This window comes from Conger conger, chromosome 2, assembly GCF_963514075.1.
Source record: "Conger conger chromosome 2, fConCon1.1, whole genome shotgun sequence".
Classification (NCBI taxonomy): domain Eukaryota; kingdom Metazoa; phylum Chordata; class Actinopteri; order Anguilliformes; family Congridae; genus Conger; species Conger conger.
Genome location: NC_083761.1, coordinates 30,779,514 through 30,803,326, shown reverse-complemented (window position 1 = coordinate 30,803,326; position 23,813 = coordinate 30,779,514). Strand labels below are relative to the sequence as shown.

The 23,813-nt window shown below is 38.2% G+C and overlaps 1 protein-coding gene across 1 annotated transcript; it reads right to left on the bottom strand.

Annotated features, from left to right (window-relative positions):
• Positions 1-3,544: 3,544 nt before the first annotated feature.
• Positions 3,545-22,208, bottom strand: cwc25 (CWC25 spliceosome associated protein homolog). The gene is made up of 9 exons (XM_061231555.1): positions 22,066-22,208; positions 20,271-20,443; positions 19,854-20,090; positions 16,450-16,519; positions 15,489-15,637; positions 12,069-12,141; positions 9,161-9,363; positions 8,786-8,947; positions 3,545-5,641 (listed from the first exon to the last, which is right to left on the bottom strand). Exons 1-9 carry the CDS (start codon positions 22,081-22,083, stop codon positions 5,530-5,532), a joined length of 1,197 nt encoding a protein of 398 aa, XP_061087539.1. The 5' UTR covers positions 22,084-22,208; the 3' UTR covers positions 3,545-5,529.
• Positions 22,209-23,813: the final 1,605 nt, after the last annotated feature.

Below are 23,813 nucleotides of genomic sequence, written 5' to 3'. Positions count from 1 at the left end.
GTGGTGAGTGTCTTCACTGGTGATGCTCTGCCAGGATTGTATTGCAGCCATCTTTCGGGGGCTAGTCCCTGGTTTTGTCCAGCATATTAAAGTAATGCTCACAAAAATAAACAAAAATTCACAAAAATAAAAATATGTAGCTCTGAAAAACTCCTCTGTTGCTTGAGCGGTATGTTTGGGATCATTGTCCTGCTGTAGATGAGTTTTGAGGCATTCGCTTGAACTTGAGCAGATAGGATGAGTCTCCACACTCCAGAAAGAATATTCCTACTACCATAAGCAGTTATATTAATGAAGATAAGTGAGCCAGTACCTTCGGCAGCCATACGTGCCTAGACCCTAACACCTCCACCCCCGTGTTTCACAGATGAGGTGGTATGCTTTGGATCTTGGGCAGTTCCTTCTCTCCTCTATACTTTGCTCGTCACCACTCTGATATAAATTAATCTTAGTCTCTTCTGTCCACAGCAACCTTTGCGCATCAGAAAAATACCGATTTCAAACAAAGTAACTTACCACATAATTTCATTAAAAGTGTTTGCAATACGCTACATTCTCTGCATGTTTTACATGTTCGGAGACGATTGTAAATTTTTAAAAGCCATGATGCTGAAAGGTAGACAATAGCTTGCCAATTAAGGCTTAGAAGTAGCAGTTTGAATTTTCTCACTACGTGAATTTTCTCGGAAAGAAAAAGTGCCTACAGTTTACCTTTAACATTTGCCATTTGGGGGAGAAGGGGCACACTGCAATGTTTTGTATTAGCGACTTACCGGTTGTTTAAGCCAGATACGCAGCTAGCCAGCTAGGTGTGCTTAGATCAGTGAGGCTGCAGTATTATGATTAATAATCAGAACATGTTGTTTTCTGTTCTTTTGAAATCTATAACGAGAGAACGTGATTTGTCTAATTTAAGGAAAAACAATGTTTGGACATCTTTGAGGGACTCCAATGCATAGTCTGTATGAAACCCAGACCAAAACGTTGGGCTCTTTGAAAAACATTTATTTTCATTCCTATTCATCCATCCGTTTTTGCATAATTATTGCTTGCTAAATGTTAACACAGAGAGCTGACCACAGGAGGCGGAGTGCAGTATTTGCACCACCTGGTTTCACATAGCATCTTTCACATCATGCTAGGGAGATTAAATGATAAATTAAATTTAGGAAAATCTGTTTTAAATGACAAAATACACATTACAAAAAAAGATACACTCTCTGTTAACTACCACATTTGCTTACAGCACAGCCTTCAATAAAGGTTACAAAACCTGTGCTTCAAGATAGTGTAATAGATTAAATCTGCTCATTGCTAATATTTTGTCATGAATATTCTCTGAATGCAGGTCCAGAGTACAAACCGTACATACACCAATGAGCCTAAGAAGTATGACCATTGACGGATGAATCAAATAACATTGATTATCTCATAACAATGGCGCATGTGAAGCTCTGGGACAGTAAGCGAAGAGTTGGCCCTCGTAGTTCACGTGTTGGATGTGGCAGAAATTGGCAGGCGTAAAGACTGAAGCAATTTTTACAAGGGAAAAATAGGTATGGCCAGACGATGGGGTGGGACAAGGAGGGACAAACCATTAACCAACAACAGGATGTTCATCGATGCACAAGGGCACAAAGGCTATCAAGTCCCAGAAAATTTTTATGATAGTTACGGGTGGAAGGTGTCACAACAGAGTGCATCGCACCCTGCTGCGTATAGTTCTGTGTAGCCACATACCAGTCAGTGCCTATGCTAATCTCTGTCCTCCATTGAAAAGTGCCTACAAAGGGCATGCTTGCCTCGGAACTGGACCTTGGAGCAATGGAAGAAGGTCGCCTGGTCCAATGACTTCGGTTTTCTTTTACATCATGTGGACGGCCTGGTACATGTTCAAATGGGGAAGAGATTGGCACCAGGATGCACTGTGGGAAGTCACAGTCAGTGGAGGGAGTGTTATGCTCTGAGCAATGTTCTGCTGGCAAACCCTGCATTTGGGCGTTGATGAGGATGTCAATTAGATACCTAAACTTTGTAGCGGAGCAGGGGCACCTACACGGGAACAGCATTTTCAGCAGGATAATGTGCCCTGCCATATTGCACAAATTCTTTGGGAATGGTTTGAGGAACATGACATTTGACCTCCAAATCTTTCGAAGCAAATAAATTAATTAAGTCTCATTCAGGAGTATGCCTATTTCTGATGGTATTGATTATGTGAATTAATCATTGTATTGTTAATCAAAGGAAATTACTGAAAACAGATTAAGACCAACAATCACTATAAGGGGATGTTTTCCGACCCAATCAGTTTTCAGCTCAGCAGCAGTCACTGCTTCTTGAGCAAAGTTGGGAAAATAATTAGTGCAGTTGAGTAGCACTGCTATAGTGACCAACATAAACCTTGGACTGATGCTCGAAAGCAACCACACCTTCACAGACAACATAAGATCTGTGAGATTCTTCCTTTTCAACATTGGAAGAGTGTTACTCCTTTGTCATCACCTAGTCCACTCAAAACACTTGTACAGGCCTACCGGGATGTGAAAGCAGTAGCACCTCCACATTTACAGTCTATCACCAGCCACACCACTCCATCTTTTCAACCACTCTGTCACGTCTTGTATACCTCGGTGGTGGAATAAGCAGCTCACAGAAGCCACACCATTTTCTGGTGTAGACCCAATACTCACCTCCTCAGATTGTGTCTTGGATCTATGTATTAATTGTTAGCAATGCTTACATGCTAACAATTAATACAATTCGATATAGCATTTTAGGTGTAAATTAACAGTCAGAGATGGAGACTAGCCATGTCACCGTTTTTTTTCCCCCCAGTATACCATTGATTTTTTGTGGGTTCAGTTGTCTCCCTCTCATAACTGCTTAGGTTCGCAATCCCAGTCCTAATAGCCATGCAGCCACCTAGTCACGCTCTAGTAACCACCTCAGCAATTATACCTCAGCAATCACCTAACACCCTAGCAACCACCAAGTTAGAAGCTAGCAATCAACTAATAACACCTTAGCATCCACCTAGTAAGTCTCCAGCAACCACATAGTAACACGTTGGCAACTGCCTAGTAGAACTCTAGCAACTAGCTAGAACCACCCTAGCAAACACCATATATCACCCTGTTAACATCCTAGCAACCACCGAGTAGACCCTACCATCCACATAGTAACACCACAGCAAGCCTCTAATTGCACCTTTGCAACCACCTGATACCCTAGCAACTCTCTAGCAACCACTTAATACACCTTAGCAACCACCTAGTGCCATGGAAATAACCTGCTACTCGCATCATAGCAACTAGCAATTCATACTTTAAACTTCACAAGCACTCAATCACTTCCACACATTTCTTGAGGAAATCATTTTCTAGTTTTTTGTTGTTGTAATACTAGGATAGTGATTATAAGTAGCAACTATTTCCCCATGATGTATTATCTTCCTGTACTACACACAAAAAAAAAACCAAAAAAAAAAAAAAAACCTTAATAATGTAACACAGCAGATCAAAGTAAAAACATGACTGCAAAATAGGAAATGGGTCCAGTATTTTAATCAAAGCTGTATGATATCAGATGTACTTTTAACTCCCATATGAAACAAATAAATCATACTTTACAAAAGTTCACAGAAAAACATACAAAACTACCATTCATTTGCATAGGAGTGTCACTTCCCAGGTTTTTCAGGGAACAAAAACCCCAAAAAAGGGAGAAAGTATGTTGCGAGAGAAGCAGCTGTTTAATGTGGAGGCCCAATGCAGTGTGCGCGTGCGTGCGCATGTACAGTGAGCTCAATAAGTCTTGATTTGGCTCTGTACTCCATTTTTTATTAGAAAGCATTTCATACATTTTGCAAATGAGAAATTACAGCACAGAATGCATTTTCAGGGCACTGTCATATTTGGGACAAATGGCTTCACAGATGTTTAAGATTAGTCACGTGTATTCAATCATTTGCTTAGTATAGGTAAAAGAAAGCTTTCAGTATCTAGTAGCATGAATCTAGGCTTTTGGTTGCCTTTGGAGTCGGTTAATGGCATTTGTAAACAGGAGGACAAGACGTGTGCCAAAGAAAGGCACGGAAGCCATTATGAGGCAGGGAAATAAGAAACAAACGGTCAGAGGCTTAATAAACAGTTTGTAAATCTGCAGTTTATAACCACATTTCTGGAGCAGAGACAAATAAAGGAAAAAAATCTTTGTTCCAAGACTTATGGAGCTCTCGATTCTTATATTTACATACACACACACACACACACACACACACACACACACACTCATATGCAAATGAATACATTTTAATGAATAAATTATGGAAAAGGGGCCCTGTACAAAAGTTTGGGAACCCTTTTGGATTATTCCTTGTTACTTTTTAAAAAGATGATTACTAAGGCACCGACCCAGGCGATTTTCTCATTCAATGAGCAGAGTGAGTATAATTCCAGGACTGAATTTTTAAATCTGAAGTAACTCTTCTAAATTATCCAACTATAGTGGCTGTTCTGTCCGGTGTGAACAACCATGGGTTACTCTGAACAATTGTCCAAGGGTGTTAGAATGAAGACGGTTCATGTCCACAAAGAAGGAGAGGGCTACAAAAAACTGAAGCATGCAAAATAAAACATTGATTGGCCACCGCCAAAGAAGGTATCTTTTGGAGAAAAAGGTGGATCCATGGGGTTGTGGAGTAGCTGGGGGCACAGGAAATATTGTGTGAGTGGAAGGAAGGAAGAATGGATTCCATCAAATATCAAGAAATTCCAGAGGCTAATTTTCGATGGTCAGTCCAGACATTGAGGTTGGAGAGGTTGGGTACTCCAAGACAATGATCCCAAGCATACCTCAAAATCAACCAGACAGTGCCTTCAGGAAAGACAGATGAAGGTTTTATAATGGCCACCACAGTCCCCAGACTTGAATACTATTGACAATCTGTGGAGCTGGAGGTGTTCTGCCAGGAAGAATGGGGTAAAATTCCAAAAGCGAGAATTTAAAAGGCTGGCTACAGAAAGCATTTGCAAGCTGTTAATAGTTGCCTGAGGAGGAGTTACAAAGTTACAAAGTGAAGGGTTCCCAAACTTTTGCACAGGGCCTTTTTCTGTTTTTTGTATTATTTTGAAACTGTACAAAATTAAAACAAATAAAATGTGAGGAAATGTGTCATGTTTAACTTTTTGCCTATGACATGTTTGTAGTCTATTACTAAGTTACTGAATGAAATACAATAATGTATCTAATATTTCATTTTTTGGAAAATGAATGTTTGGAAATCTCTGCTACCGGACACATTAATCCAGAAAACATCCAAGACCAAATTTATATTTGAAAAAAATCTAGGGTTGCTGAGATATATCAAGTATATCAGGATTTCGCTGGGTAGTGAATGTGTTTTTCCAGGCCAAGCATATGTGGGCTGGCAGATAAAAGGTAACACTGTGTTCTCTTAAGGGAACACCAAACTGGTCAATTATAATGTGGTTTAAACCTCCCTTTCTGAATCTATCATCTACCCATCTATCTGTTCATGAAGTTTTTCTCAAGGGCAGCAGGGGTTCTCTGTAGAGAGTGAATGTTCCTCTTCACCCGCTCCTCGAGTGTGGAGCAAGCACCTTCCAGCTTCACATCACTGTTAAGAGAACAACTGGGGGTTAGGCCAGAGTATATTGTGATATGAAAGTAAATCAGAGCAAATTAAAACAACCATTTATATACTGATGAAATATGCTGCAATTGTAAATACTAGGGATGGGCATTTTCAGTATTTTCATATTTCAGTTAAACTGGCGAAATGTAATCAATTAACCAGTTAAAAACCTATTTCGAACCCTGGTAAAATGCTGTATAAGCATGCCCCAATAGGCTGGAGCACAGCCAAAACAATACAAAAATCAGTAAGCACATCAGTAGATATGTTGCTGCACAACAGAAGTGTTACTTCAGGAAAAACATGGGGATGGCAAAAAATGAAATAGGTTGCATTAAAGACAAACTATGTCTACAGCAATGTTGAAGATACTGATGATATTTCCAAACTCCAAATAAGGCATGACATAGACAAGGGGTGATTACATGAAAATAAGTCTAAACATCATTAATGCCAAGATACTGAGTAACTGAGTACTCACTGAACATACACTAGATATAACTTACCTTGATACGTTACCTTACATATAAAACGGCACCAATACACACAACTGTGCATGTGTTTTTCCAAAGCGGAAAAAGTCACAACACTTTCGTGTTCGCCTGAGTTAAACACTTTTGTGTTTGCTACATTGCCATTTTTCCTTTAAAACCCATTTAATTGTGTTTTCTATGGTGGGTTCATTTGATAGATCTGGTTGTTCTTGTAAGTTGCACTCCGCATTACTGACGTCGGTCAAGCTCACTGAATCCAAAACAACCTCATTGTACAGATAGTGCAATTCCCAAAAAACTTTTAGAAATAGGCTACTACATCATGAGTGTTGACTATGATGGTATCCTACATACAATAAGGTCCATAAATATTTGGACATTGACAAAGTTATTGTTGTTACTGTCTGCCACAGGATACTGGAGTTGGAAGTAAATAATGAATATGAGCTGAAAGTGCAGACCTTCAGCTTAAATTTTTGAGGGTATTTGCATCTAAATCAGGTGAACGTTGTAGGAATTAGTCCTTTTTATACATAGCCCCCCCCCCCAATTTTAAGAGCTCAAACATAATTGGACACATGAACATAATCATATATTAAATTGTCTTTTTTTATACTTGATTGCATATCCTTTACATGCCATGACTTCCATCAGATCATCAGAGTCTGGATATCTTATTTTCAGGTTGTTCTACATGTGATACTAAAACTCATTGTATTTGAAGGGACCTCTAAGGGAATTGGGGGGTGGGACTAGATTCAGCTGGGTAGGGCCTCCCTTTGCTCTCAAAACAGCCTCAATTCTTCATGGCATGGATTCCACAAGATGTTGAAAACATTCCTTTGAGATTCAGTTCCATGTTGACATGATTGCATCACAGAATTTTAGCAGATTTGTCAGCTGCACATTCATGCTGTGAATCTCCCGTTCTACCACATCCCAAAGGTGTTCTATTGGATTCAGAACAGGTGACTGGGAAAACCACTGAAAAACACTGAACTCATTGCCATGTTCATGAAACCAGTTTGAGACGACTTCTGTGACATTCAAGAAATGATTGATTGGTATTAACAGGCACAAAGTGTGTTAAGAAAACATTCCACACCACTACACCACTGACACCCGCCTTGACTGTTGACACGAGGCAGTTTGGGCTACCATCTGTGTGACTCCTCAGAAATCTGGCTATGTTTTTCCAGTCTTCAACTGTCCAGTTTTTGTGAGCCCGTGCCCACTGCAGCCTCAGCTTTCTGTTCAAAGTGCTGTGCATTCTGAGATGCCCACCACAATTGTACAGAGTGGTTATTGAAGTAACCGAAGCCTTTCTGTCAGCTCGAACCAGTCCGGCCATTCTCTGTTGACCTCTCATCAACAACATCCACAGAACTGCTGCTCACTGGACGTTTTTTGTTTTCTGCAGCATTCTGAACAAACTCTATATAATATAATATATATATATATATATATATATACACACATATATACATATATACACACATATATACATATATACACACACACACACACACACACACACACACACACACACACACACACACACACACAAGTATACACACACACACACACACACACACACACACACACACACACATATGCATACATACATACATACACACACACATCCACTCACAGAGCACTTTATTAGGTATTAATTCAACTTCTACTGCTGTAGCCTATCCAGTTAAGAGTGATGATGTATTGTGTATTCAGAGATGCTCTTCTCCATACCACTGTTGTAATGTGTGGTTATTTGCCTTACTGTCACCTTCCTGTCAGCTTTGACAAGTCTGGCTATTCTCCTCTGACATCTCTCATTAACAAGGCGTTTCTGTCTGCAGAACTTCTGCCCACTGGATTATTATTATTTTTCACCATTCTTTGCAAACTCGAGACTAGTGACTAGTGTGCGTGAAAATCCCAGGAGATCAGATCAAATGGTTGATTTGAACATTAACTGAAGCTCCTGATCCGTATCTACATGATTGTATATATTGCACTGCTGGCTCAGATAATCACATGAATAAGTGGGTGCAATAAAGTAAAAATGTTCCTAATAAAGTGCTCGGTGAGTGTACATATTTTTATTATAAGAATTATATGCTAAATATGGTAAGAACAGGGAGCATCAGCACCAATCACACTGACAGCACAACAGCAATGCCTGGCTAGAACGACAAGACCATTCACACAAATTGGTTTAATTTTAGTTTTAATTTTCCTTCATCTTGAGATTTGTCATGGTGCTTTTGTTGCACATTATATCATGTAGTTGTTTGAATGTTTTAAACTAATTTCATGCCATATATTTTACACTGAAGTTTCAGCAGATCAAAATGTTGACACAGCCTACTCTGCTACGTTTTGAAGTCGGTGGAACAGCAACAAAACAAAAAACAAAAAACATTTTTTACATTTGTTTGAAATCGTTTAAGTTAAGCGAATTATATTTTATTAATTATATTGACTGTTAAGACGTCGGTGGTTTTGGTCAAGTGTCCGGTTCGGTTAACTGTTTATTCGATTAACATGCCCATCCCAAGTAAATACAGGCAATGACAGCAGAATAGGTATGAACAAATGCTATTAAAGTAGGTAAATGGCTAAGACTCACTGGATGAAGCCAGCATGTTGGGTGTGCCTAGAGTCCCGTTGCTTCTCCTGTTCTTCCTGGCTTCTATATTTCTGCACATTGCTCACCCTCTGCTCATCTCGCTGCTTGGCAAAGTCCATCATCTCCTGTCGCTTCCTCTCCTGCTCCTCTCTTGACAGATGCCTACGGAATATTGTTCACATACAAATGGTGAACTCTAGCTGCTAATGCAACAGTAACTCTTGCGTGTCCCACAAGATGTGCTGCTAGTTACTCCCACAGCCAAGACATAAACTAGGTGATAGATTTGTTAATGCCTTTACTTACTGAGAAAATCATTTTGAAAAGCCTAAACAAAATATGACATCCCACATGAACCAGAAATGTGTACCATACTTGCGATTGATATCCTGATGTCTCTGAACATGCTTCTTGTATGAGGAGGGGATTCCATGGCTAAACTGCGTCTTTCTGTCGGTCTTCTCAGTGACGGCACTTCTTTCCCCATCCCTGTGAGGAGAGCGACTCCTTCTGCCCCTGGAATTGCTCCCCTGGTGGATTGACACACCCATTTCATAATGGTGCCCACGGCTTGGGAGCTGAGAGGAAGAACATAAGCCACAGAAAGTGTAACTGGCAACAAACCTCTCCAAAAAGGGAAATGATCTAATTAATGAAATGGATTAAAACAGCTCCCTCAAAGTATTGGAACCACAAGGTTCCTTTGTTTTTGCAATACACTGAATATATTTGCGGTTCAGATAAAAAGATGAACAAGAGTTCAGAATTTCAGCTTTTATTTCCTGGTATTTACACCAAGATGTGTTAAACTACTTAGAACATAGCATTTTTAGGTGAGCAAAAGTATTGGAACAGAGAGTATTTAAGTACATCAAAGTAAATAACACTTAATATTTGGTAGCATATCCCTTGCTTGCAATAACTGCATCAAACCTGCACCCCACTGACATTATCAAACTGTTGCATTGTTCTTTTGTGACGCTATTCCATGTTTTTACTGCAGCTGCCTTCAGTTTTGTTGGTTTCGGGGTTTTTTTCTTTTCAATCTCCTCTTTAGGAGGTGAAATGCATGCTCAATTGGGTTATGGTCTGGTGATTGATTTGAAAAGTCTAAAACCTTCCACTTTTTTCTCCCTAATGAAATCCTTTGTTGTGTTGGCAGTGTGTTCTGGGTCATTGTCTTGCTAGATTTGCTAGTTTGGACGCATGTCTCCGTAAATTGGCAGACACAATATTTTTGTAGACTTCTGAATTCATCCTGCTGCTACCATCATGAGTTACATCATTAATGAAGATTAGCAGAGGTGGGCACGTTACATTTACTCCGTTACTTGAGTAAGTTTAAGAAATTGTACTTCAAACAGTTGTTTTACAGGAGGATATTTTTACATTCACAGCTACATTTCTTGCACTACAATTTTAACTCATTTTTATGCAATGCAAGTTCTGCTCCATTTGTTCTCACATTGCAGGAAAGTTCCGCCATGCCTCTCAATTAAATAGACACACAAGACACACACAGAATAAGGAATCACTTGTAAACAATCCCAAAATCATTCCTGCTCTCAACATCTTGATGTCTTTGCACATTTCAGTTTTTTCTAGAGGGATATAATAAGTATTACAAAGCACAGGAGGACGTAAAATGTTGACAAATACAGCAGTATATCTTATCCAGACCTTGTGAACCATTTGATTTTTACTTGAAGCCCTAATACTCCAGAGGATTTCAAGAGTCAACAAAAAACAATTTCCGGAAGGACGGGTGAAGGAAATAAAGGTGAAAAATGTGAAGGACAACATTGCTGTAGTTGCTGCTAGGGTAAGCAGCTATGCATTTTTCCATTTTGGTATTAACGTTCGCTAACTAACACAAACTCAGTGTGTTCCGAACATAACACAGGGAAGCAGCCACTTCCACAAGAGATTAACGTCCGTTCACTGCAAGTTACTTATTGTTATAGGTATAGCCTCTATATTGCTTCATGTCTTCTTCAAATTGTTGATTGAGACGCCTTCACCCGTGCCCTGTGAAGATTGTTTGTGACGTCACTGATGTTTTGGGGTTTTTCTGCACAGCTCTCACAATGTTCCAGTCATCACCTGCTGTTGTTTTCCTTGGTTGACTGGTTAGATTTCAGGACATTCCAAGTTGTTGTACAAGCTATCCCAAATGCTTGTGCAATGGCTGTGACCAATTTCCCCTCTTTTCTAAGCTTCAAAATGGATTGCTTTTCCCCCAAAGATAGCTCTATGGTCTTCACATTGTTTTATCTTTTCTAACACGTCTTCACAGGCAAAACCAAAGGCTAAAACCAAGAGAGGACATTCAGAACCATTTGTTGTTTAACCAATCAATCTAACAGGACACATGGAACACCCATCAGTCACATGTTCCAATACTTTTGCTCACCTAAAAATTGGGTGGTCTGATACAAAATGTGATACGTTCTAAGCTGTTCCAAATCTAGATGAAAATACCAGGAAATAAAAGCTGAAATCTGTCATATCTTGTCCATATTTTGACATCAAACTCAATTGTCTTCAATGTATAGCAAAAACAAAGGAATTGACCTTGCTGTTCCAATACCTTTGGAGGGGAAAAAGTTTCAGACCTCAACCTTATATAAACCTGAAATCTATCATTATTATACTACACCCCTGATATTCAATTATATTTCAAATAATCTAGTCACATTTTCCACTGTTACATTCTCCCTCCATAACCATTGGCTCTGCAAAATCAATCAGCAATTTTCTGTAGGAGCGGCATAACAGAAACAAAACGGTGCCTTCTTATCTGTGAAGGGTGCATCTTGCCGGGTTTGGGCTGAGAGAGTGTTTTTCCCCTTTCGTTGTGCCATAACAGATGTTTTGTGTCAATAACCATTTTATTTTTAAAGGAAAATACCAACATTTTTGGAATTATACAATTTTTCCGACTTACCCAGACTTGTTAGTTTAATTAAAATTTTTGTGCATTCACTGGCTCAATTTCCATGTTAGCAAAACGCGTTAGCTTCACAAAAAGACTTGAAGCCTACCTCTTTCAAAGTTAAGAAATAACTAGTAAGGAACTCTGTAAGGTGTCTTATTTACACAAGGTATCATGTGTATCTGAAATAATTGTAAAAACGAGAGACCTTGTATTCGGAGAAGTTCTACCTTTTAAAACAATTTTCAGAAGATGTGCTGATTACTGCGCTCAACCAGCGGAAGAGGTCACATGTGTTCAGCAGTTATAGTTCCAACCATCTAAAGAGGGGTTATAGACAATACTCACATGCAGCCCATAACCAGATGTATCATTGGAACGAGAAAACGGGGCAGGTGGGACACCGTCTTTGCGATGAGACCTTGATTACCCCAAATTCAGAAAAAGAAAATCTGTTAAACAACGGACATTTATTTCTATAAAAACAAAGACATCTAACACAATTACACACCAGCACTTATTTCTCAAGTATTTTAACTTTCATCTTTCTTTCAAAGGTGAATGAATTCAAGCAACGAGTTTGCCCATCTGCTAGCTGTCAACTGCTTTTACCCTCCATGATTCCGCATTCCTGAGCAAAGTTACACAAGTTATTGAACTGAAATTCCATGGTCTAATGGTCTTAAGTCCAAATTCCTTCAGAAAAATGCTTTAAATTATTGATTTGCTGGGAAATTGGCATTTAAATTACCTGTAAATTATACCTGGGCCAAATATACCTTAGCTCAGACTTGGAATTGGTCCAATGTAAAAAGTACAAACCAAAGGTATTAGGCATCCCAGGCAGGCTCAATCAAGCTCTCAAAGTTAACATGAATTAATTCATAGACCGATACGCATTCAAGCAAGTGCCTATGTCCTGGAAGGTATTACTCTAAAGGCTAATACCATCCCAATGGTGAAGCAAGGTGTGGGCAGCATCATGGTAGTGCTTCTCAGTAGCAGGGACAGGAAGACTGGTCAGAATTGAGAGAAGGATGAATGCAGCTACATAGAGGTCCTTGAAGAAACCTGCTCCAGAGTGCATACAACCTCAGATTGGGGTGACGGTTCACATCTAAAAAGATGTTTTTAGACGGGCAGAAATGGCAATTGTATCCATTTAAAACTAACACAATAAAAAAAAATTACAACACAATAAAGTGTGAAGGGGTCTGAATACTTTCTGAAAGCACTGTCAACACCTGCCAGCCAAAAACAAGAGTTAATGTCAAGTTTTGGACTCCCTAGGGTTCTGTGAGGTTGATTGCATGCACGTGCGACTGCATGCCCCAGCAGAGAACGCTCCGATATACAGTACTGTGCAAAGATAAGATTCTTTCAAAAATAATTCAATGAAAGGTCCTAAATTAATTAAGTAAACCTATTCTATATCTTACATTACATTTGAGTAATTTGGCAGAATAGTTCAACTGAATCAAATCAGTATTTTTTGTGACCACCAGCGTTAAAACTGCATCACTTCTCTGAGATATAGAACTGCAGGACAGTGTTGGCTAAGACAATCAGCAGAGAGGCTGTTCCAAGCATGTTGGAGAACTTGCCACAGTTCTTCTGCAGACTTTGGTTGGCTCCTTGCTTCTGATCTCAGACAGCCTTGATCAAGTTTATGTAAAAAGTAGTCAATTGCTTACAATATTTATGTTTCTTTTTTAATTAAATACAAAAATGTCTCTGTAACATTAAATCTTTTGGAAAATGAATATTTGGAAATCTCAAATGTGTTATTTTATACTAACACACAAACAAATTTATATAATAGAGTCTAGGGTGCCTGTGACTTCCGCACAGTACTGTATGTGATGCAAGGTGCAGGGCATGGGCATAGATTAAAAATAAACAAACTAAACCTAACTTTACATCAAAACAAATAAAACTAACACATAAGATGAACAGCTGTAAACAGGTAAGCTAGATGGGCATCTTTAAAACAGTCTAACATTTTCTTCCACTGATGACTCCGCCATGTCAGCTAACTCATGTTTTTTACTGGCTTTGTATTAAAGGGGCAGTTCAGCCAAAAATAAAAAGGACAGCATTTCAGCTGGAGTGCTACATATCCATCCACCTGGGGTGCAGTACAACACAGTTGACACTGCACCTCAGATTACTAGCATGCTTTGGTTGAGACTGTGTGGACATATACAGTTGGTAAGGCTCATCATTTTTGGATTTTATTTTTCATTAAAAAAACAAAAAAACAATGCAAATTTCCAGGATAAATCTTTCCTTTTAATTTTAAGCATCGTCCTTTCTTTTAACCATAGGCAAAGCCCCATTTCAGTAACATTTTGTCAGAAATTAGTGCCTGTATCACTATAACTTTGTAGCAATTTAAGATTTCTCTAAATGGTTTTCTATTAATAGAATATGGTGGTAGCGCATATTCACTTGATGTGATAATGTCCTGCAGATATCTGCACAACAATCAACATGAAATCATTACGTTTGCCAAAGAGTAACGTTATTAAGCCATGCTATTCACTTGTGGAAGTCTAGCGTATTAGACCTAATGATTAGTTAAACTAACGATTTCTAGCATAAAATCACGAATGGTGGAGGCTATTAACTGTGCATGAAGTTGGACTATATTGGCAAGAGTTTTCCATTGCACTAAATCGAATTAGATCGACACTAATCCACCTCTTGCGAACAAATTAGTCAAGTGCATCATATGCCAAATGAAGTTCTTTTCCATTAGCTTTGTCAAATTAATTTCCAATCAATCCTTTTAAACAGTTAAAGCAATAACACTAACGGTTCCATGCATATATACTATTTTACAATACCATTGTTTGAGCAACGGGTCCTTGTTATGACATGTACGGTGACACAAGCATGGGGGGGACCTCAACTACGCACAAGAAGGTATTTTTTAGTGCCATTACAATTGGCGCCTTTGAGGTCAGAATGAATTGCTGTGGAATCTCAGTGAAACTATTTGGATGGATATATACCACTCAGGGAATATAGCTTTATTTTATTTTAGGGTGAACTGAAACTTTAAGATAAGGCCTTCGGGTTTAGCAGCTTTAAATATTTTCATTTTGTAATACAGTGATTTAACAGGGAAAAAAAAGGCATTGATTATGAAGAGACAGATTCATTCATACAAGTGACCCATTCTATCATAATCAGTCATAATTTGCAACAGCCAATTTCACAAAAATCTATGGTTTAGGCTTTCGGCTTTCATCTTCATTTTGTCAAACAATATCTTTGCTTTCATAATCTCCATATCTTAATGCCGGACAGTAAAAATATAGTTTTTAAGCTTTTAAATGCAAGATGTCAAAGTGTACAACGGAGTAACAAACAACCACATCAGCTGCCTTCATTGCCACATGTTAATTTATTTGATTTCATGGTCTGTATGCAATAATGTCAAGAGTAAATGTTCAGACTAAAAATCTAGTTTTAAAGGGTTTATACATAAGATGATAAGCCCAGTGTCGGTAGTCTCCCAGGCTCACGTAACTCTCGGGATGATACTTTGAAGCAATATTTCTCTAAAACATTGTTTGTTGGTACTGAAACTGCAATGCAAAATACAACACCCTTGATATCTGGAGGAGAGATTGGTATCGTGAGGAAGCTTACATTCTCCTCATTTGAGTAGTCAAAATACAAACCCTGAATACATTTTGGGGTCAAAACGACTGATTTGATAGAGCAGGTCACATATTTCATGAAGTGGTATAGAAGTACCTGGTATTTTCTTCTTCAGAGTTGGAACTCATCTCTGTAGTGCCATGTTGCTTGTGCTTCTTTTGCTTCCTTTTCTCCTTCTTCTGCTTGGTTTCCTTTTTGTCCTTCTTCTTCCTCCTCTTTTCTTTCTTCTCAAGATTGTGCTGCAGCTGTGAGATAGAAAGAACGACTGATATGCCAAGATGGAAGGGGAAGCCAACTTTGTGTTCTGATAAAACCAACAAGGAGAATTTGTCATCCTTCCATAAGCTGAAGCTGAAGCAACATTGGGTTACGTACAGTCCCCTCCAGAAGTATTGAAATAGCAAGGCCAATTCCTTTGTTTTGGCAAAATACTGAATATGTTTGGGGTTGAGATAAAAAGATGAACACGAGACAAGAGTTCAGAATTTCAGCCTTTATTTCCTAATATTTACACCTAGATGTGTTAAACTACTCAGAATATAGCACCTTTGGTATCAGACCACACAATTTTCAGGTGGGCAGAAGCTGGAACTGAAAGACTCTTAGCTGGCAACAGGAAGTGTCTGCAAGCCGTTATAGTCCCCCAAGTTACAAAGTACTGCACAGGCCCTTATTCATTTTAATTATTTTGACACTAAAAAAATGTAAAAATAAAAATAAAAAGCAATCTGGCTTTTAAATTTGAAGAAAACGTTTTACTCTGTACCATCTATTTAGGTTTGCATGTGTTCACCAAGATATTAATAGTAAAATACTTTTTGACCATAATCTACACAACTGTAGATTTTTATTTGAAAATGTAAGATCGATTCCATTGAATCATGATTAAAACACTTTTTAGTTTACAGCACTTTTGTGCATTTATTTTAGGGTGCAAATATTTTTTCACATTCAAACTAATTTGAATAGGTTTACTATATACACATACATTTTAAAAAATTAAGAGATTTAAGGACAAAATAAAAACTAAAAGTACAAGAACTAGTGGACAACTTACCATCTCTTTAATTTTCTTCATTTTCACTGGGTTGGTTAGAACTTCCCGCTTTTTTTCTTCTTCTCGCTTTCTTTTAGCGTTATAGAAAAAAATGGAAGGAGATAAGATAACGGAGTTGATATAGCACACAATGGAGAACACATTATATTATGTACAGCTTGCATCTTCACCCATTTGGAGGATGACTGAAAATGCCACCCACCAACCCACCCATTTTGCTCATCCACCTTACACATCTCAACTACAAAGAGCAAGTGCAGACAGTGTGCAGGGGCTCATTTTGGTCACACTTTACAATAATGTTACATGAAAAGACATGAACTAATGATCAGTCAAAAGTACCAGTCAAAAGTTTGGACACACCTTGCCTTTTTCTGGATTTTTTGATTAATGTATTATTTCCACTGTTTGTGTTCAAGCAATTCATATGTGGTCAAAATGCAGATTCTCATACTTTATTAAACCATGTTTTATAAATTTTGGTTGCACCATGTAGTAATTACAGCACTTTTTAAACATTGCCCCCCCATTTCAATGTTTGAGACAATTTAACAATGTCCAAGGTATCAGATGAGCCTCAAACCATCCTGCTGCTGCCAGATATGCTGTAGATACTACAAGAGACATTTCTCCTGACTAATTTTCCTGTTGAACTCAATGGAAGAACTGTTCAGGAGAAACAACCCTCAAAGTATCTACTGTATATCTAGTAGCAGCACGGATGTTTGAGGCTGGTTTGATACCTCGGACCCTTGATGACTTAAAGCCATGTAGCCAAAAAATGTGTTCTATACTGTATCAGCACAATTTGCAGCCAAATCTAGTCCCACCCCCCAATTCCCATAGAGATCTATTCAAATGCCAAGAGTTATAGTATTGCTTGTTGGACAACCTGAGAACAAGATAACCAGACTCTGGTGACATTGATAGGTCACAGACCTATCAGATCAGGAAGTCATGCTATGCAATGGACATGCAAAACATGACCATTTTATGGACATTTGGCCCTGTAAAACCTCCTGACCAGCTTTGTATAAACTAAATTTCCATATGAATTAATTGTAAAAACAGCGCTCAGGTCGGCATTTGCAGATTTCAGCACTGACCGATTTAGCCACAAGGTCGGACATCCCTCTACTATTACTCTCTGGCTGTAAACAGTAGTCAAATAATTTCTAGTAGCAGTGATGTCATTCATTTTACAACTGATGCTGAGGGCTACATGTTTCAGACATTGAAAGGTCATGGACAGGAAGAGAGTGAACGCAAGTTGCTGAAGACATGCATTCAAGATGGCAAACGTTAGTTTTTTTCCTGTTCGATACGAACATTAGCTAAGGATAGCCAACACTTTGAAAACGTAGTGCGTGGCAAACTAAAATGGCTGCTGACGGGGAAAACGCAGAGAGAACAAAAGTTCTGTTATACATTTTAATCGGTATAATATTTGTTCTTCCCTTAAAAAATGGTAGGCAGCTGGCATTGTTAGACCGAAGTCGCATCGATTTGTATTAAAAAGGCGTTGGTGCCAAACTAAATGGAATGTTCATTTAAAATGTTTCAACAGTGACTGTTTGCTGCAAACATAGTTTGCTGTGAACATTTGCGGTTTTGAACACACGTCAGTTGAGAGCATAGCCATGCATTAGGGAGGGCAAAATGGAGCTTTAGAATGTATTGTTGAGTTCTGTGTGTGCATGAGAACTCAACAATACATTTCTCACAGAAAATTTACTTTGTCCAGTTTTCTACTATAACACAGAGGAGGAAAAAATTACTAGTAAGTGCTAGTGAGTTGGTAGCCTTTAATGATCCCCGTATGAGGCTAGCATGATGTAGCTAGTACAAGCCAATAGCAATAATGCCTGAAAAATGTGTTGCTTTGTGGCACTTGGTCATGCAGTCAAAATGAAAGCATTCGATTTAAGTCAATGGCTCCGAAAATTACATCAGGAGGATACATGGTTATTTACTACCTAAACTTTGGCACACGCTCCAAAGTGTTTGGAGAATGGAAAATGATTGGAGCCTGACAAGTCTATTATCAAAATCCATTGAAACAATTCACAAATCACCAGGGACTTTGAACTTATAAGGGAGGGACATAGCGAGCGTCCAAATTCTGACAGTTTGAACTGCCACCAACTGCCATATATGAGTGTGGAAAGTCACCCAGTAAGTGTGGCTGCTGAGCACAAAATAGATTTTTGCCCATTGACTTCAATGTAAAAATGCATGCGTATCACATCCAACAAATGAGTAAAAAAAACAAAAAACACTTGACTTTCCATAAGAACAATCTGTGCAAAAACGTAGCAGAACAAAAATATTTCTAAGTGGCAGCTGATCGGTAATAGGCACTTGGCCTTGCTGCCATTTACCAAACCAGATATAGGATATGCTGTGAATGCAGTCTTGCTAGTTAAGTCAGCTAGCTATGTAGCGTTGCATATTACATTTTTTCTTTACATTACCGTTCATTCGGCTCGGGAACTGCACAAAAACTTAGGTGCAGCGCCTAAGTCTTATAACGGCAGGGGAAACCCTGCGAGTGGCAAGGTATGGTAAGCTAAAGTTGAAACAATGTTGTGCAAAGTGTATTTGAAGTTTCAAGAGCCTTGTGACATCAGCTGGAGATGCAGCAGTTCAGCTGCAAGAGAGCATTGTGATGTTACAAGGATCCATATTCCGCCATTCATTTATGAAGGTATTTAAAAATGAAATATCTCGAAAATTATTGGGAATTTCGAAAAGCACACAAGGCAGATGTTTCCCGGTTGGTTTTGTGTCAATATTTCAAAAACTGTGGGAGGAGGTAGCGGACAAAGATCTGGCGGAATAATAAAAGTTACAATTTGGATAACAATAGTGTGACTTGCAATCACACTACAAATGAAATATACACACCTTAAATTCTTAAATATTTTTAAGGACCAAACTGATCATTTATGCAAGTTATTTTTCTGGGCAATCATACCACTAGAGCTTTTGATTGAAAGGTCACTTTTAAAAAAGTAAGTAAATAAATAAATAAATAATTATACATATAAAAATATATAATTATTTATTTTATTTAATTTTTTTATTATCGAAACCAAAAACCGTGATTACTTTCAAACCGAAACAAACTGAAAAACACCAATCGCTCAGCACATCATTGAAGTAGTGTTAGATTTGGTTTCGATCTTACTGAATTGCAAATATCATAAAACCGTTTTCATTGAACTGAGCTGATTTTGTCCTTTGGACAACAAGAATTGTTGTTACTTCTCATGCAACAATAAGTAGAATGTTTTGGATAACACTATATCAACATTTTAACAGTATGTCTCTGCTTAATGCATATACCTGTGCAATTACTGCACTTTTACTGATTGGTTTTAGATATATAAATAGTGACTAACCTAATGGCAAAAAGTGGGTCCTCTCGGATCTTGGTGGCCAGGTCAAGGGTGGAAGCAGCGGTGGTGGGGCAAAAGATGGAGCCTGGAAGTAGACCGGTTTGTGCAGATGGTCCACTCTCAACCTCCTCATACTGCTCAGTGATCTGCTTGTCAATGGGGCGCCCAAGTAGGTACTCTTCCCTGGACACCTGTCCTCCTGGTCCCTGGTACATCCAGTCCAAGCGGTCATGCTTCTTCCTGAAGGGGAGAACATAACAAACTTTCTGTGAAAAATAGGAATAAGGAAATCAGCACAAGAAAACATATGTCGGAAACATATTAATGAGATGGGAATGCAGATGAGAAAGAGACACATAAAATAAGAAGTGTAATTAAATGATTCCCTTAATGGACAGGATTTTTAATGGCAATACTTACTTCAGAGTGCCCGTTTCCTGTGCATATCTGGTGATTTCTTCTCGAGCCCGCTCTTCACATAACTCCTTCTGTAGCTCTTCAATCTTCTTGCGTTCTGCCTCATGCCGCTGCTCTGCCTTCCATACTCGCTCAATATTTTTGAGAGTCTGTGGATGCCAGCTCTTCTTCAAGTTCTGTGAGAGAAAGTTTTTAAGATGTATTGCAAGACTAAATAAATAAATAAGACTGGCAAACTTTAAATGGCTTTACCAGTAAAAAACAAAATGAAGTATGAAGCTCAAGTTTTCAGAAATTTTTCATCTCATTGTCTACCAACACACCAAAAGAGGAGAAAAATTGTGCTATGGTGCAAACTCCTGGCCCGTATACTCATACATTTTATTGAGCACTCTTATACATAGCCAGTGAAACAGCAGCAGTGAAGTCCCCCTTAGAAAGCCTTAGAGCTTTGTTTTCTTCTGTTACAGGTCAACCACTGAACCTTTATATGAAAACTGATATTGACCGGGCATCATATATTTTTTTAATGGATGCCATGTCATCTAAGCCTAGGTTAACCCCTGCGCAAAAAAGAATGGGTTGCTATGGCCGCTTGTCCTCCAACACCATCAAGGAAACTGTCAAGAACGATCCATAGCTTCCAGGTTGACAAACATAGTTGTGCCTCAAGATGCATTAATAGTAGAATTAACAGGTATTGGATTGGTATCAGTGAGTCATGTGACCGGAAAGGTATTTAAATATGAATATAATAATTGAAATGTTCACCAAAAATCAAACATCAAGTCCCAGGGGAATCCAAGAGTTGTGCCTTCATCTCCATGTACCCCTGATTATTTCCTATTGGTTTGGAGTCAGTGGGTCATGCTACCTGGTAAGTATTGAAATAAAGATAATAATTGAAATATTTGTTTAAGAAAATAATAATAATAACCATAATAATATATATTTTAAATAAAACGTGAACTCCTGTGAGGATCCAGGAGTTGTGCCCATATGTTCATGTCCTCCTGATCCTGAACACGACCCACCAAAGAGAAGAATTGTTGCCAACATATAAATATTATTTTAAAATAAATAACGGACTTAATGGGTTAATATGTTGTGACTTGATGATGGAAAGTCTCACGTCATAACGTACTTCTCCTGGGATGAGTTATAATTTCGAAGCGATTGACGAAAAGGTTTCGTAATATTAAAAGTGGGATAAAATAATTGTGCCGCGTTCTCTGAGCTGCTCATTACGAAACAGCTATTTTGAGCACCGTGGCCTGTTTTGTTGAAGAGCTATTGAAGTACGAAAATCGAATATCGAACATAACTAACCTAACTTATTTCTACGCTTGCGGGACAGCATTCCTTATGTGAAAAGTGCTGCGACTAAAGCAGGTATATTCGCTTTGCAGGCACATCCGCCCAGAATGGAAACAAGTCAGGATTCTTCACGCTGAAAATGCTGCCAGAGCAACGTAACTTACAAATACATCAATGGCGCAGTTAGGATACAATGGCCCATACCAAACTGCGTTGCGTAGTGAAGCGTCTAACTTTTATCAGACATCTATTCAGCATCAACAGTTAAAATAAACAAGCAAAGAACAAGTCGTGTTTACGAAATCCCAGCAGCAGATACATGATTACCTAATTAACTACATAGATAGCTAGCAAGCCATTTTGCTAGCAACCTTTCAATGGAACACTGGGCTACCCGTTAGCTAGCTAGCGGTGTTGTTTTTAGTTAGTTAAGTATGTGTATTCACAAAACATAGAATGTATAAACATTTTAAACACTTACGAGATCACCTCCTCCCATAGCCTTGCAGATTATATTACCACCCTTCAAAAGATTAATTCGATTCTGTATTATTTCTTCTTCACGGTTAACGTGCGACGTCACAGGAACGCTTTTTCTTCTTTTTCTTCTTCTTCGTCTTCTTCGTGAGGTTTTATGGCGGTTGGCATAAAACTTCTTGGTGCATTTACCGCCACCCACTGGAAAGGAGTGTGGATCAGGATTCTCTTTCCTCATATAAAAAAATAATAATAAAAATAAATAAATAAATAATAATAATAATAATAATAATAATAATAATAATAAAATAAATAATAAAAACAATAAATCCTATTTATCAACCCTGTTCTTCTCAAGAATCTAAACACAAGTAAGAAACACCCGCCACCTGAATCTCCCTGCAACACTTCTGCCAAATCCCATTCTACTCCCTTATCTCTCAACTCTTTGATCAATCTTTCTCTCTCCAAGTTGTACTTTGGACAAGTTAGCATTATATGCTCTACCGTTTCTTCTTGAGAGCAGAAATCACATCTCCCACTGTTGTGATTTTCCATTAACCTTAATGTATTGTTTAGGCCAGTATGTCCAAACCTTAATCTTGATATTACAGTCTTCTCTCTTCTACTCCTTCCTGCCTTTCTCACCTTTCCAACTCTTTTTTGGATTTCATAAAAATGGTGTCTTCTCCTTTCATTATCCCATTGATTTTGCCATCTCTTCCTCATTTAATTTTTAATCAAACTCTTAATTTCTGCCTTACTAAAGTTTGCCCTCATTTCTATATTCTCTCTATTTGTTGCTTTTTTGCCATATTTATCAGCAACCTCATTGCTTTCTACTCCCACGTGTGCTGGTACCCATAAAAAACAAACAATTAATCCCATCCTTTGAATTCTATATTATGTCTGTATTATTTCCAATACAATTTCATGTCTACATGCCAAATTGTTGTTTCTTATATTCGTTAATGCTGCACTGGAATCTGAACACATAATTACTCTGAGTGGTCTTACTTCCTCCATGGAGGAACTGGAAAAGGAACAGTTGGACTTATCTTCTTCTCCCTAATCTCTATTTAGCTTGTTTTTCGGTCAATGACCCACCCAAAGCTCTTTATCTTTCTTTTTTCTTTTTTCCAACAAGGCTCTAGTGTACTCTGAGTTGGATGCTGATTGCTATGACCTTGTAAATTTAACCAATAATAAAAATAAAGTTGTGTTCTTCTTAGATTCAGTGGTGCTTCTCCCATTTCCACTTGCAATGCTGCTACTGGGGTTGTTTTAATTGCACCACAACATAATCTTAATGCCTGACATTGTATTACCTCCAATTTCTTGTCTGCTGCAGATCCATATACTACACACCCATAATAAAAAACAGATCTGATTAAACTTATATATAGCTGCCATTGCTGTTCTCTCTGCACCCCATTCAGTTCCTACTAAACACCTCATCACATTCAATACCTTTTTACATTTATCGATTATCTTCTGAAAGTGGACTGCCCATGTTAGTCTCTCATCAAACCATAAACCAAAAAATGTGTAGAATTTTACCCTTTCTAACTCTTTCCTATATAATCTTAGATTTAATTGGTTCCCCATCTTCTTCCTTGTAAAGAATAGTGATTTTGTTTTCTCTACTGAAAATTTTAAACCCCACTTCAATGACCCACTTCAATGAAACTCAAAATTGACCCAAATGACTCCATTCTTCTACAAGGGTAATAATACAGTAAATCCTCAAAT

Coding starts and splice junctions, on each gene's coding strand:
- cwc25 (XM_061231555.1), bottom strand. Junction 16,520..19,853: donor GACCCACTTTTTGCCATTAG/GTTAGTCACTAT, acceptor TAACGCTAAAAG/AAAGCGAGAAGAAGAAAAAA. Junction 8,948..9,160: donor CATCAGGATATCAATCGCAA/GTATGGTACACA, acceptor AATATTCCGTAG/GCATCTGTCAAGAGAGGAGC.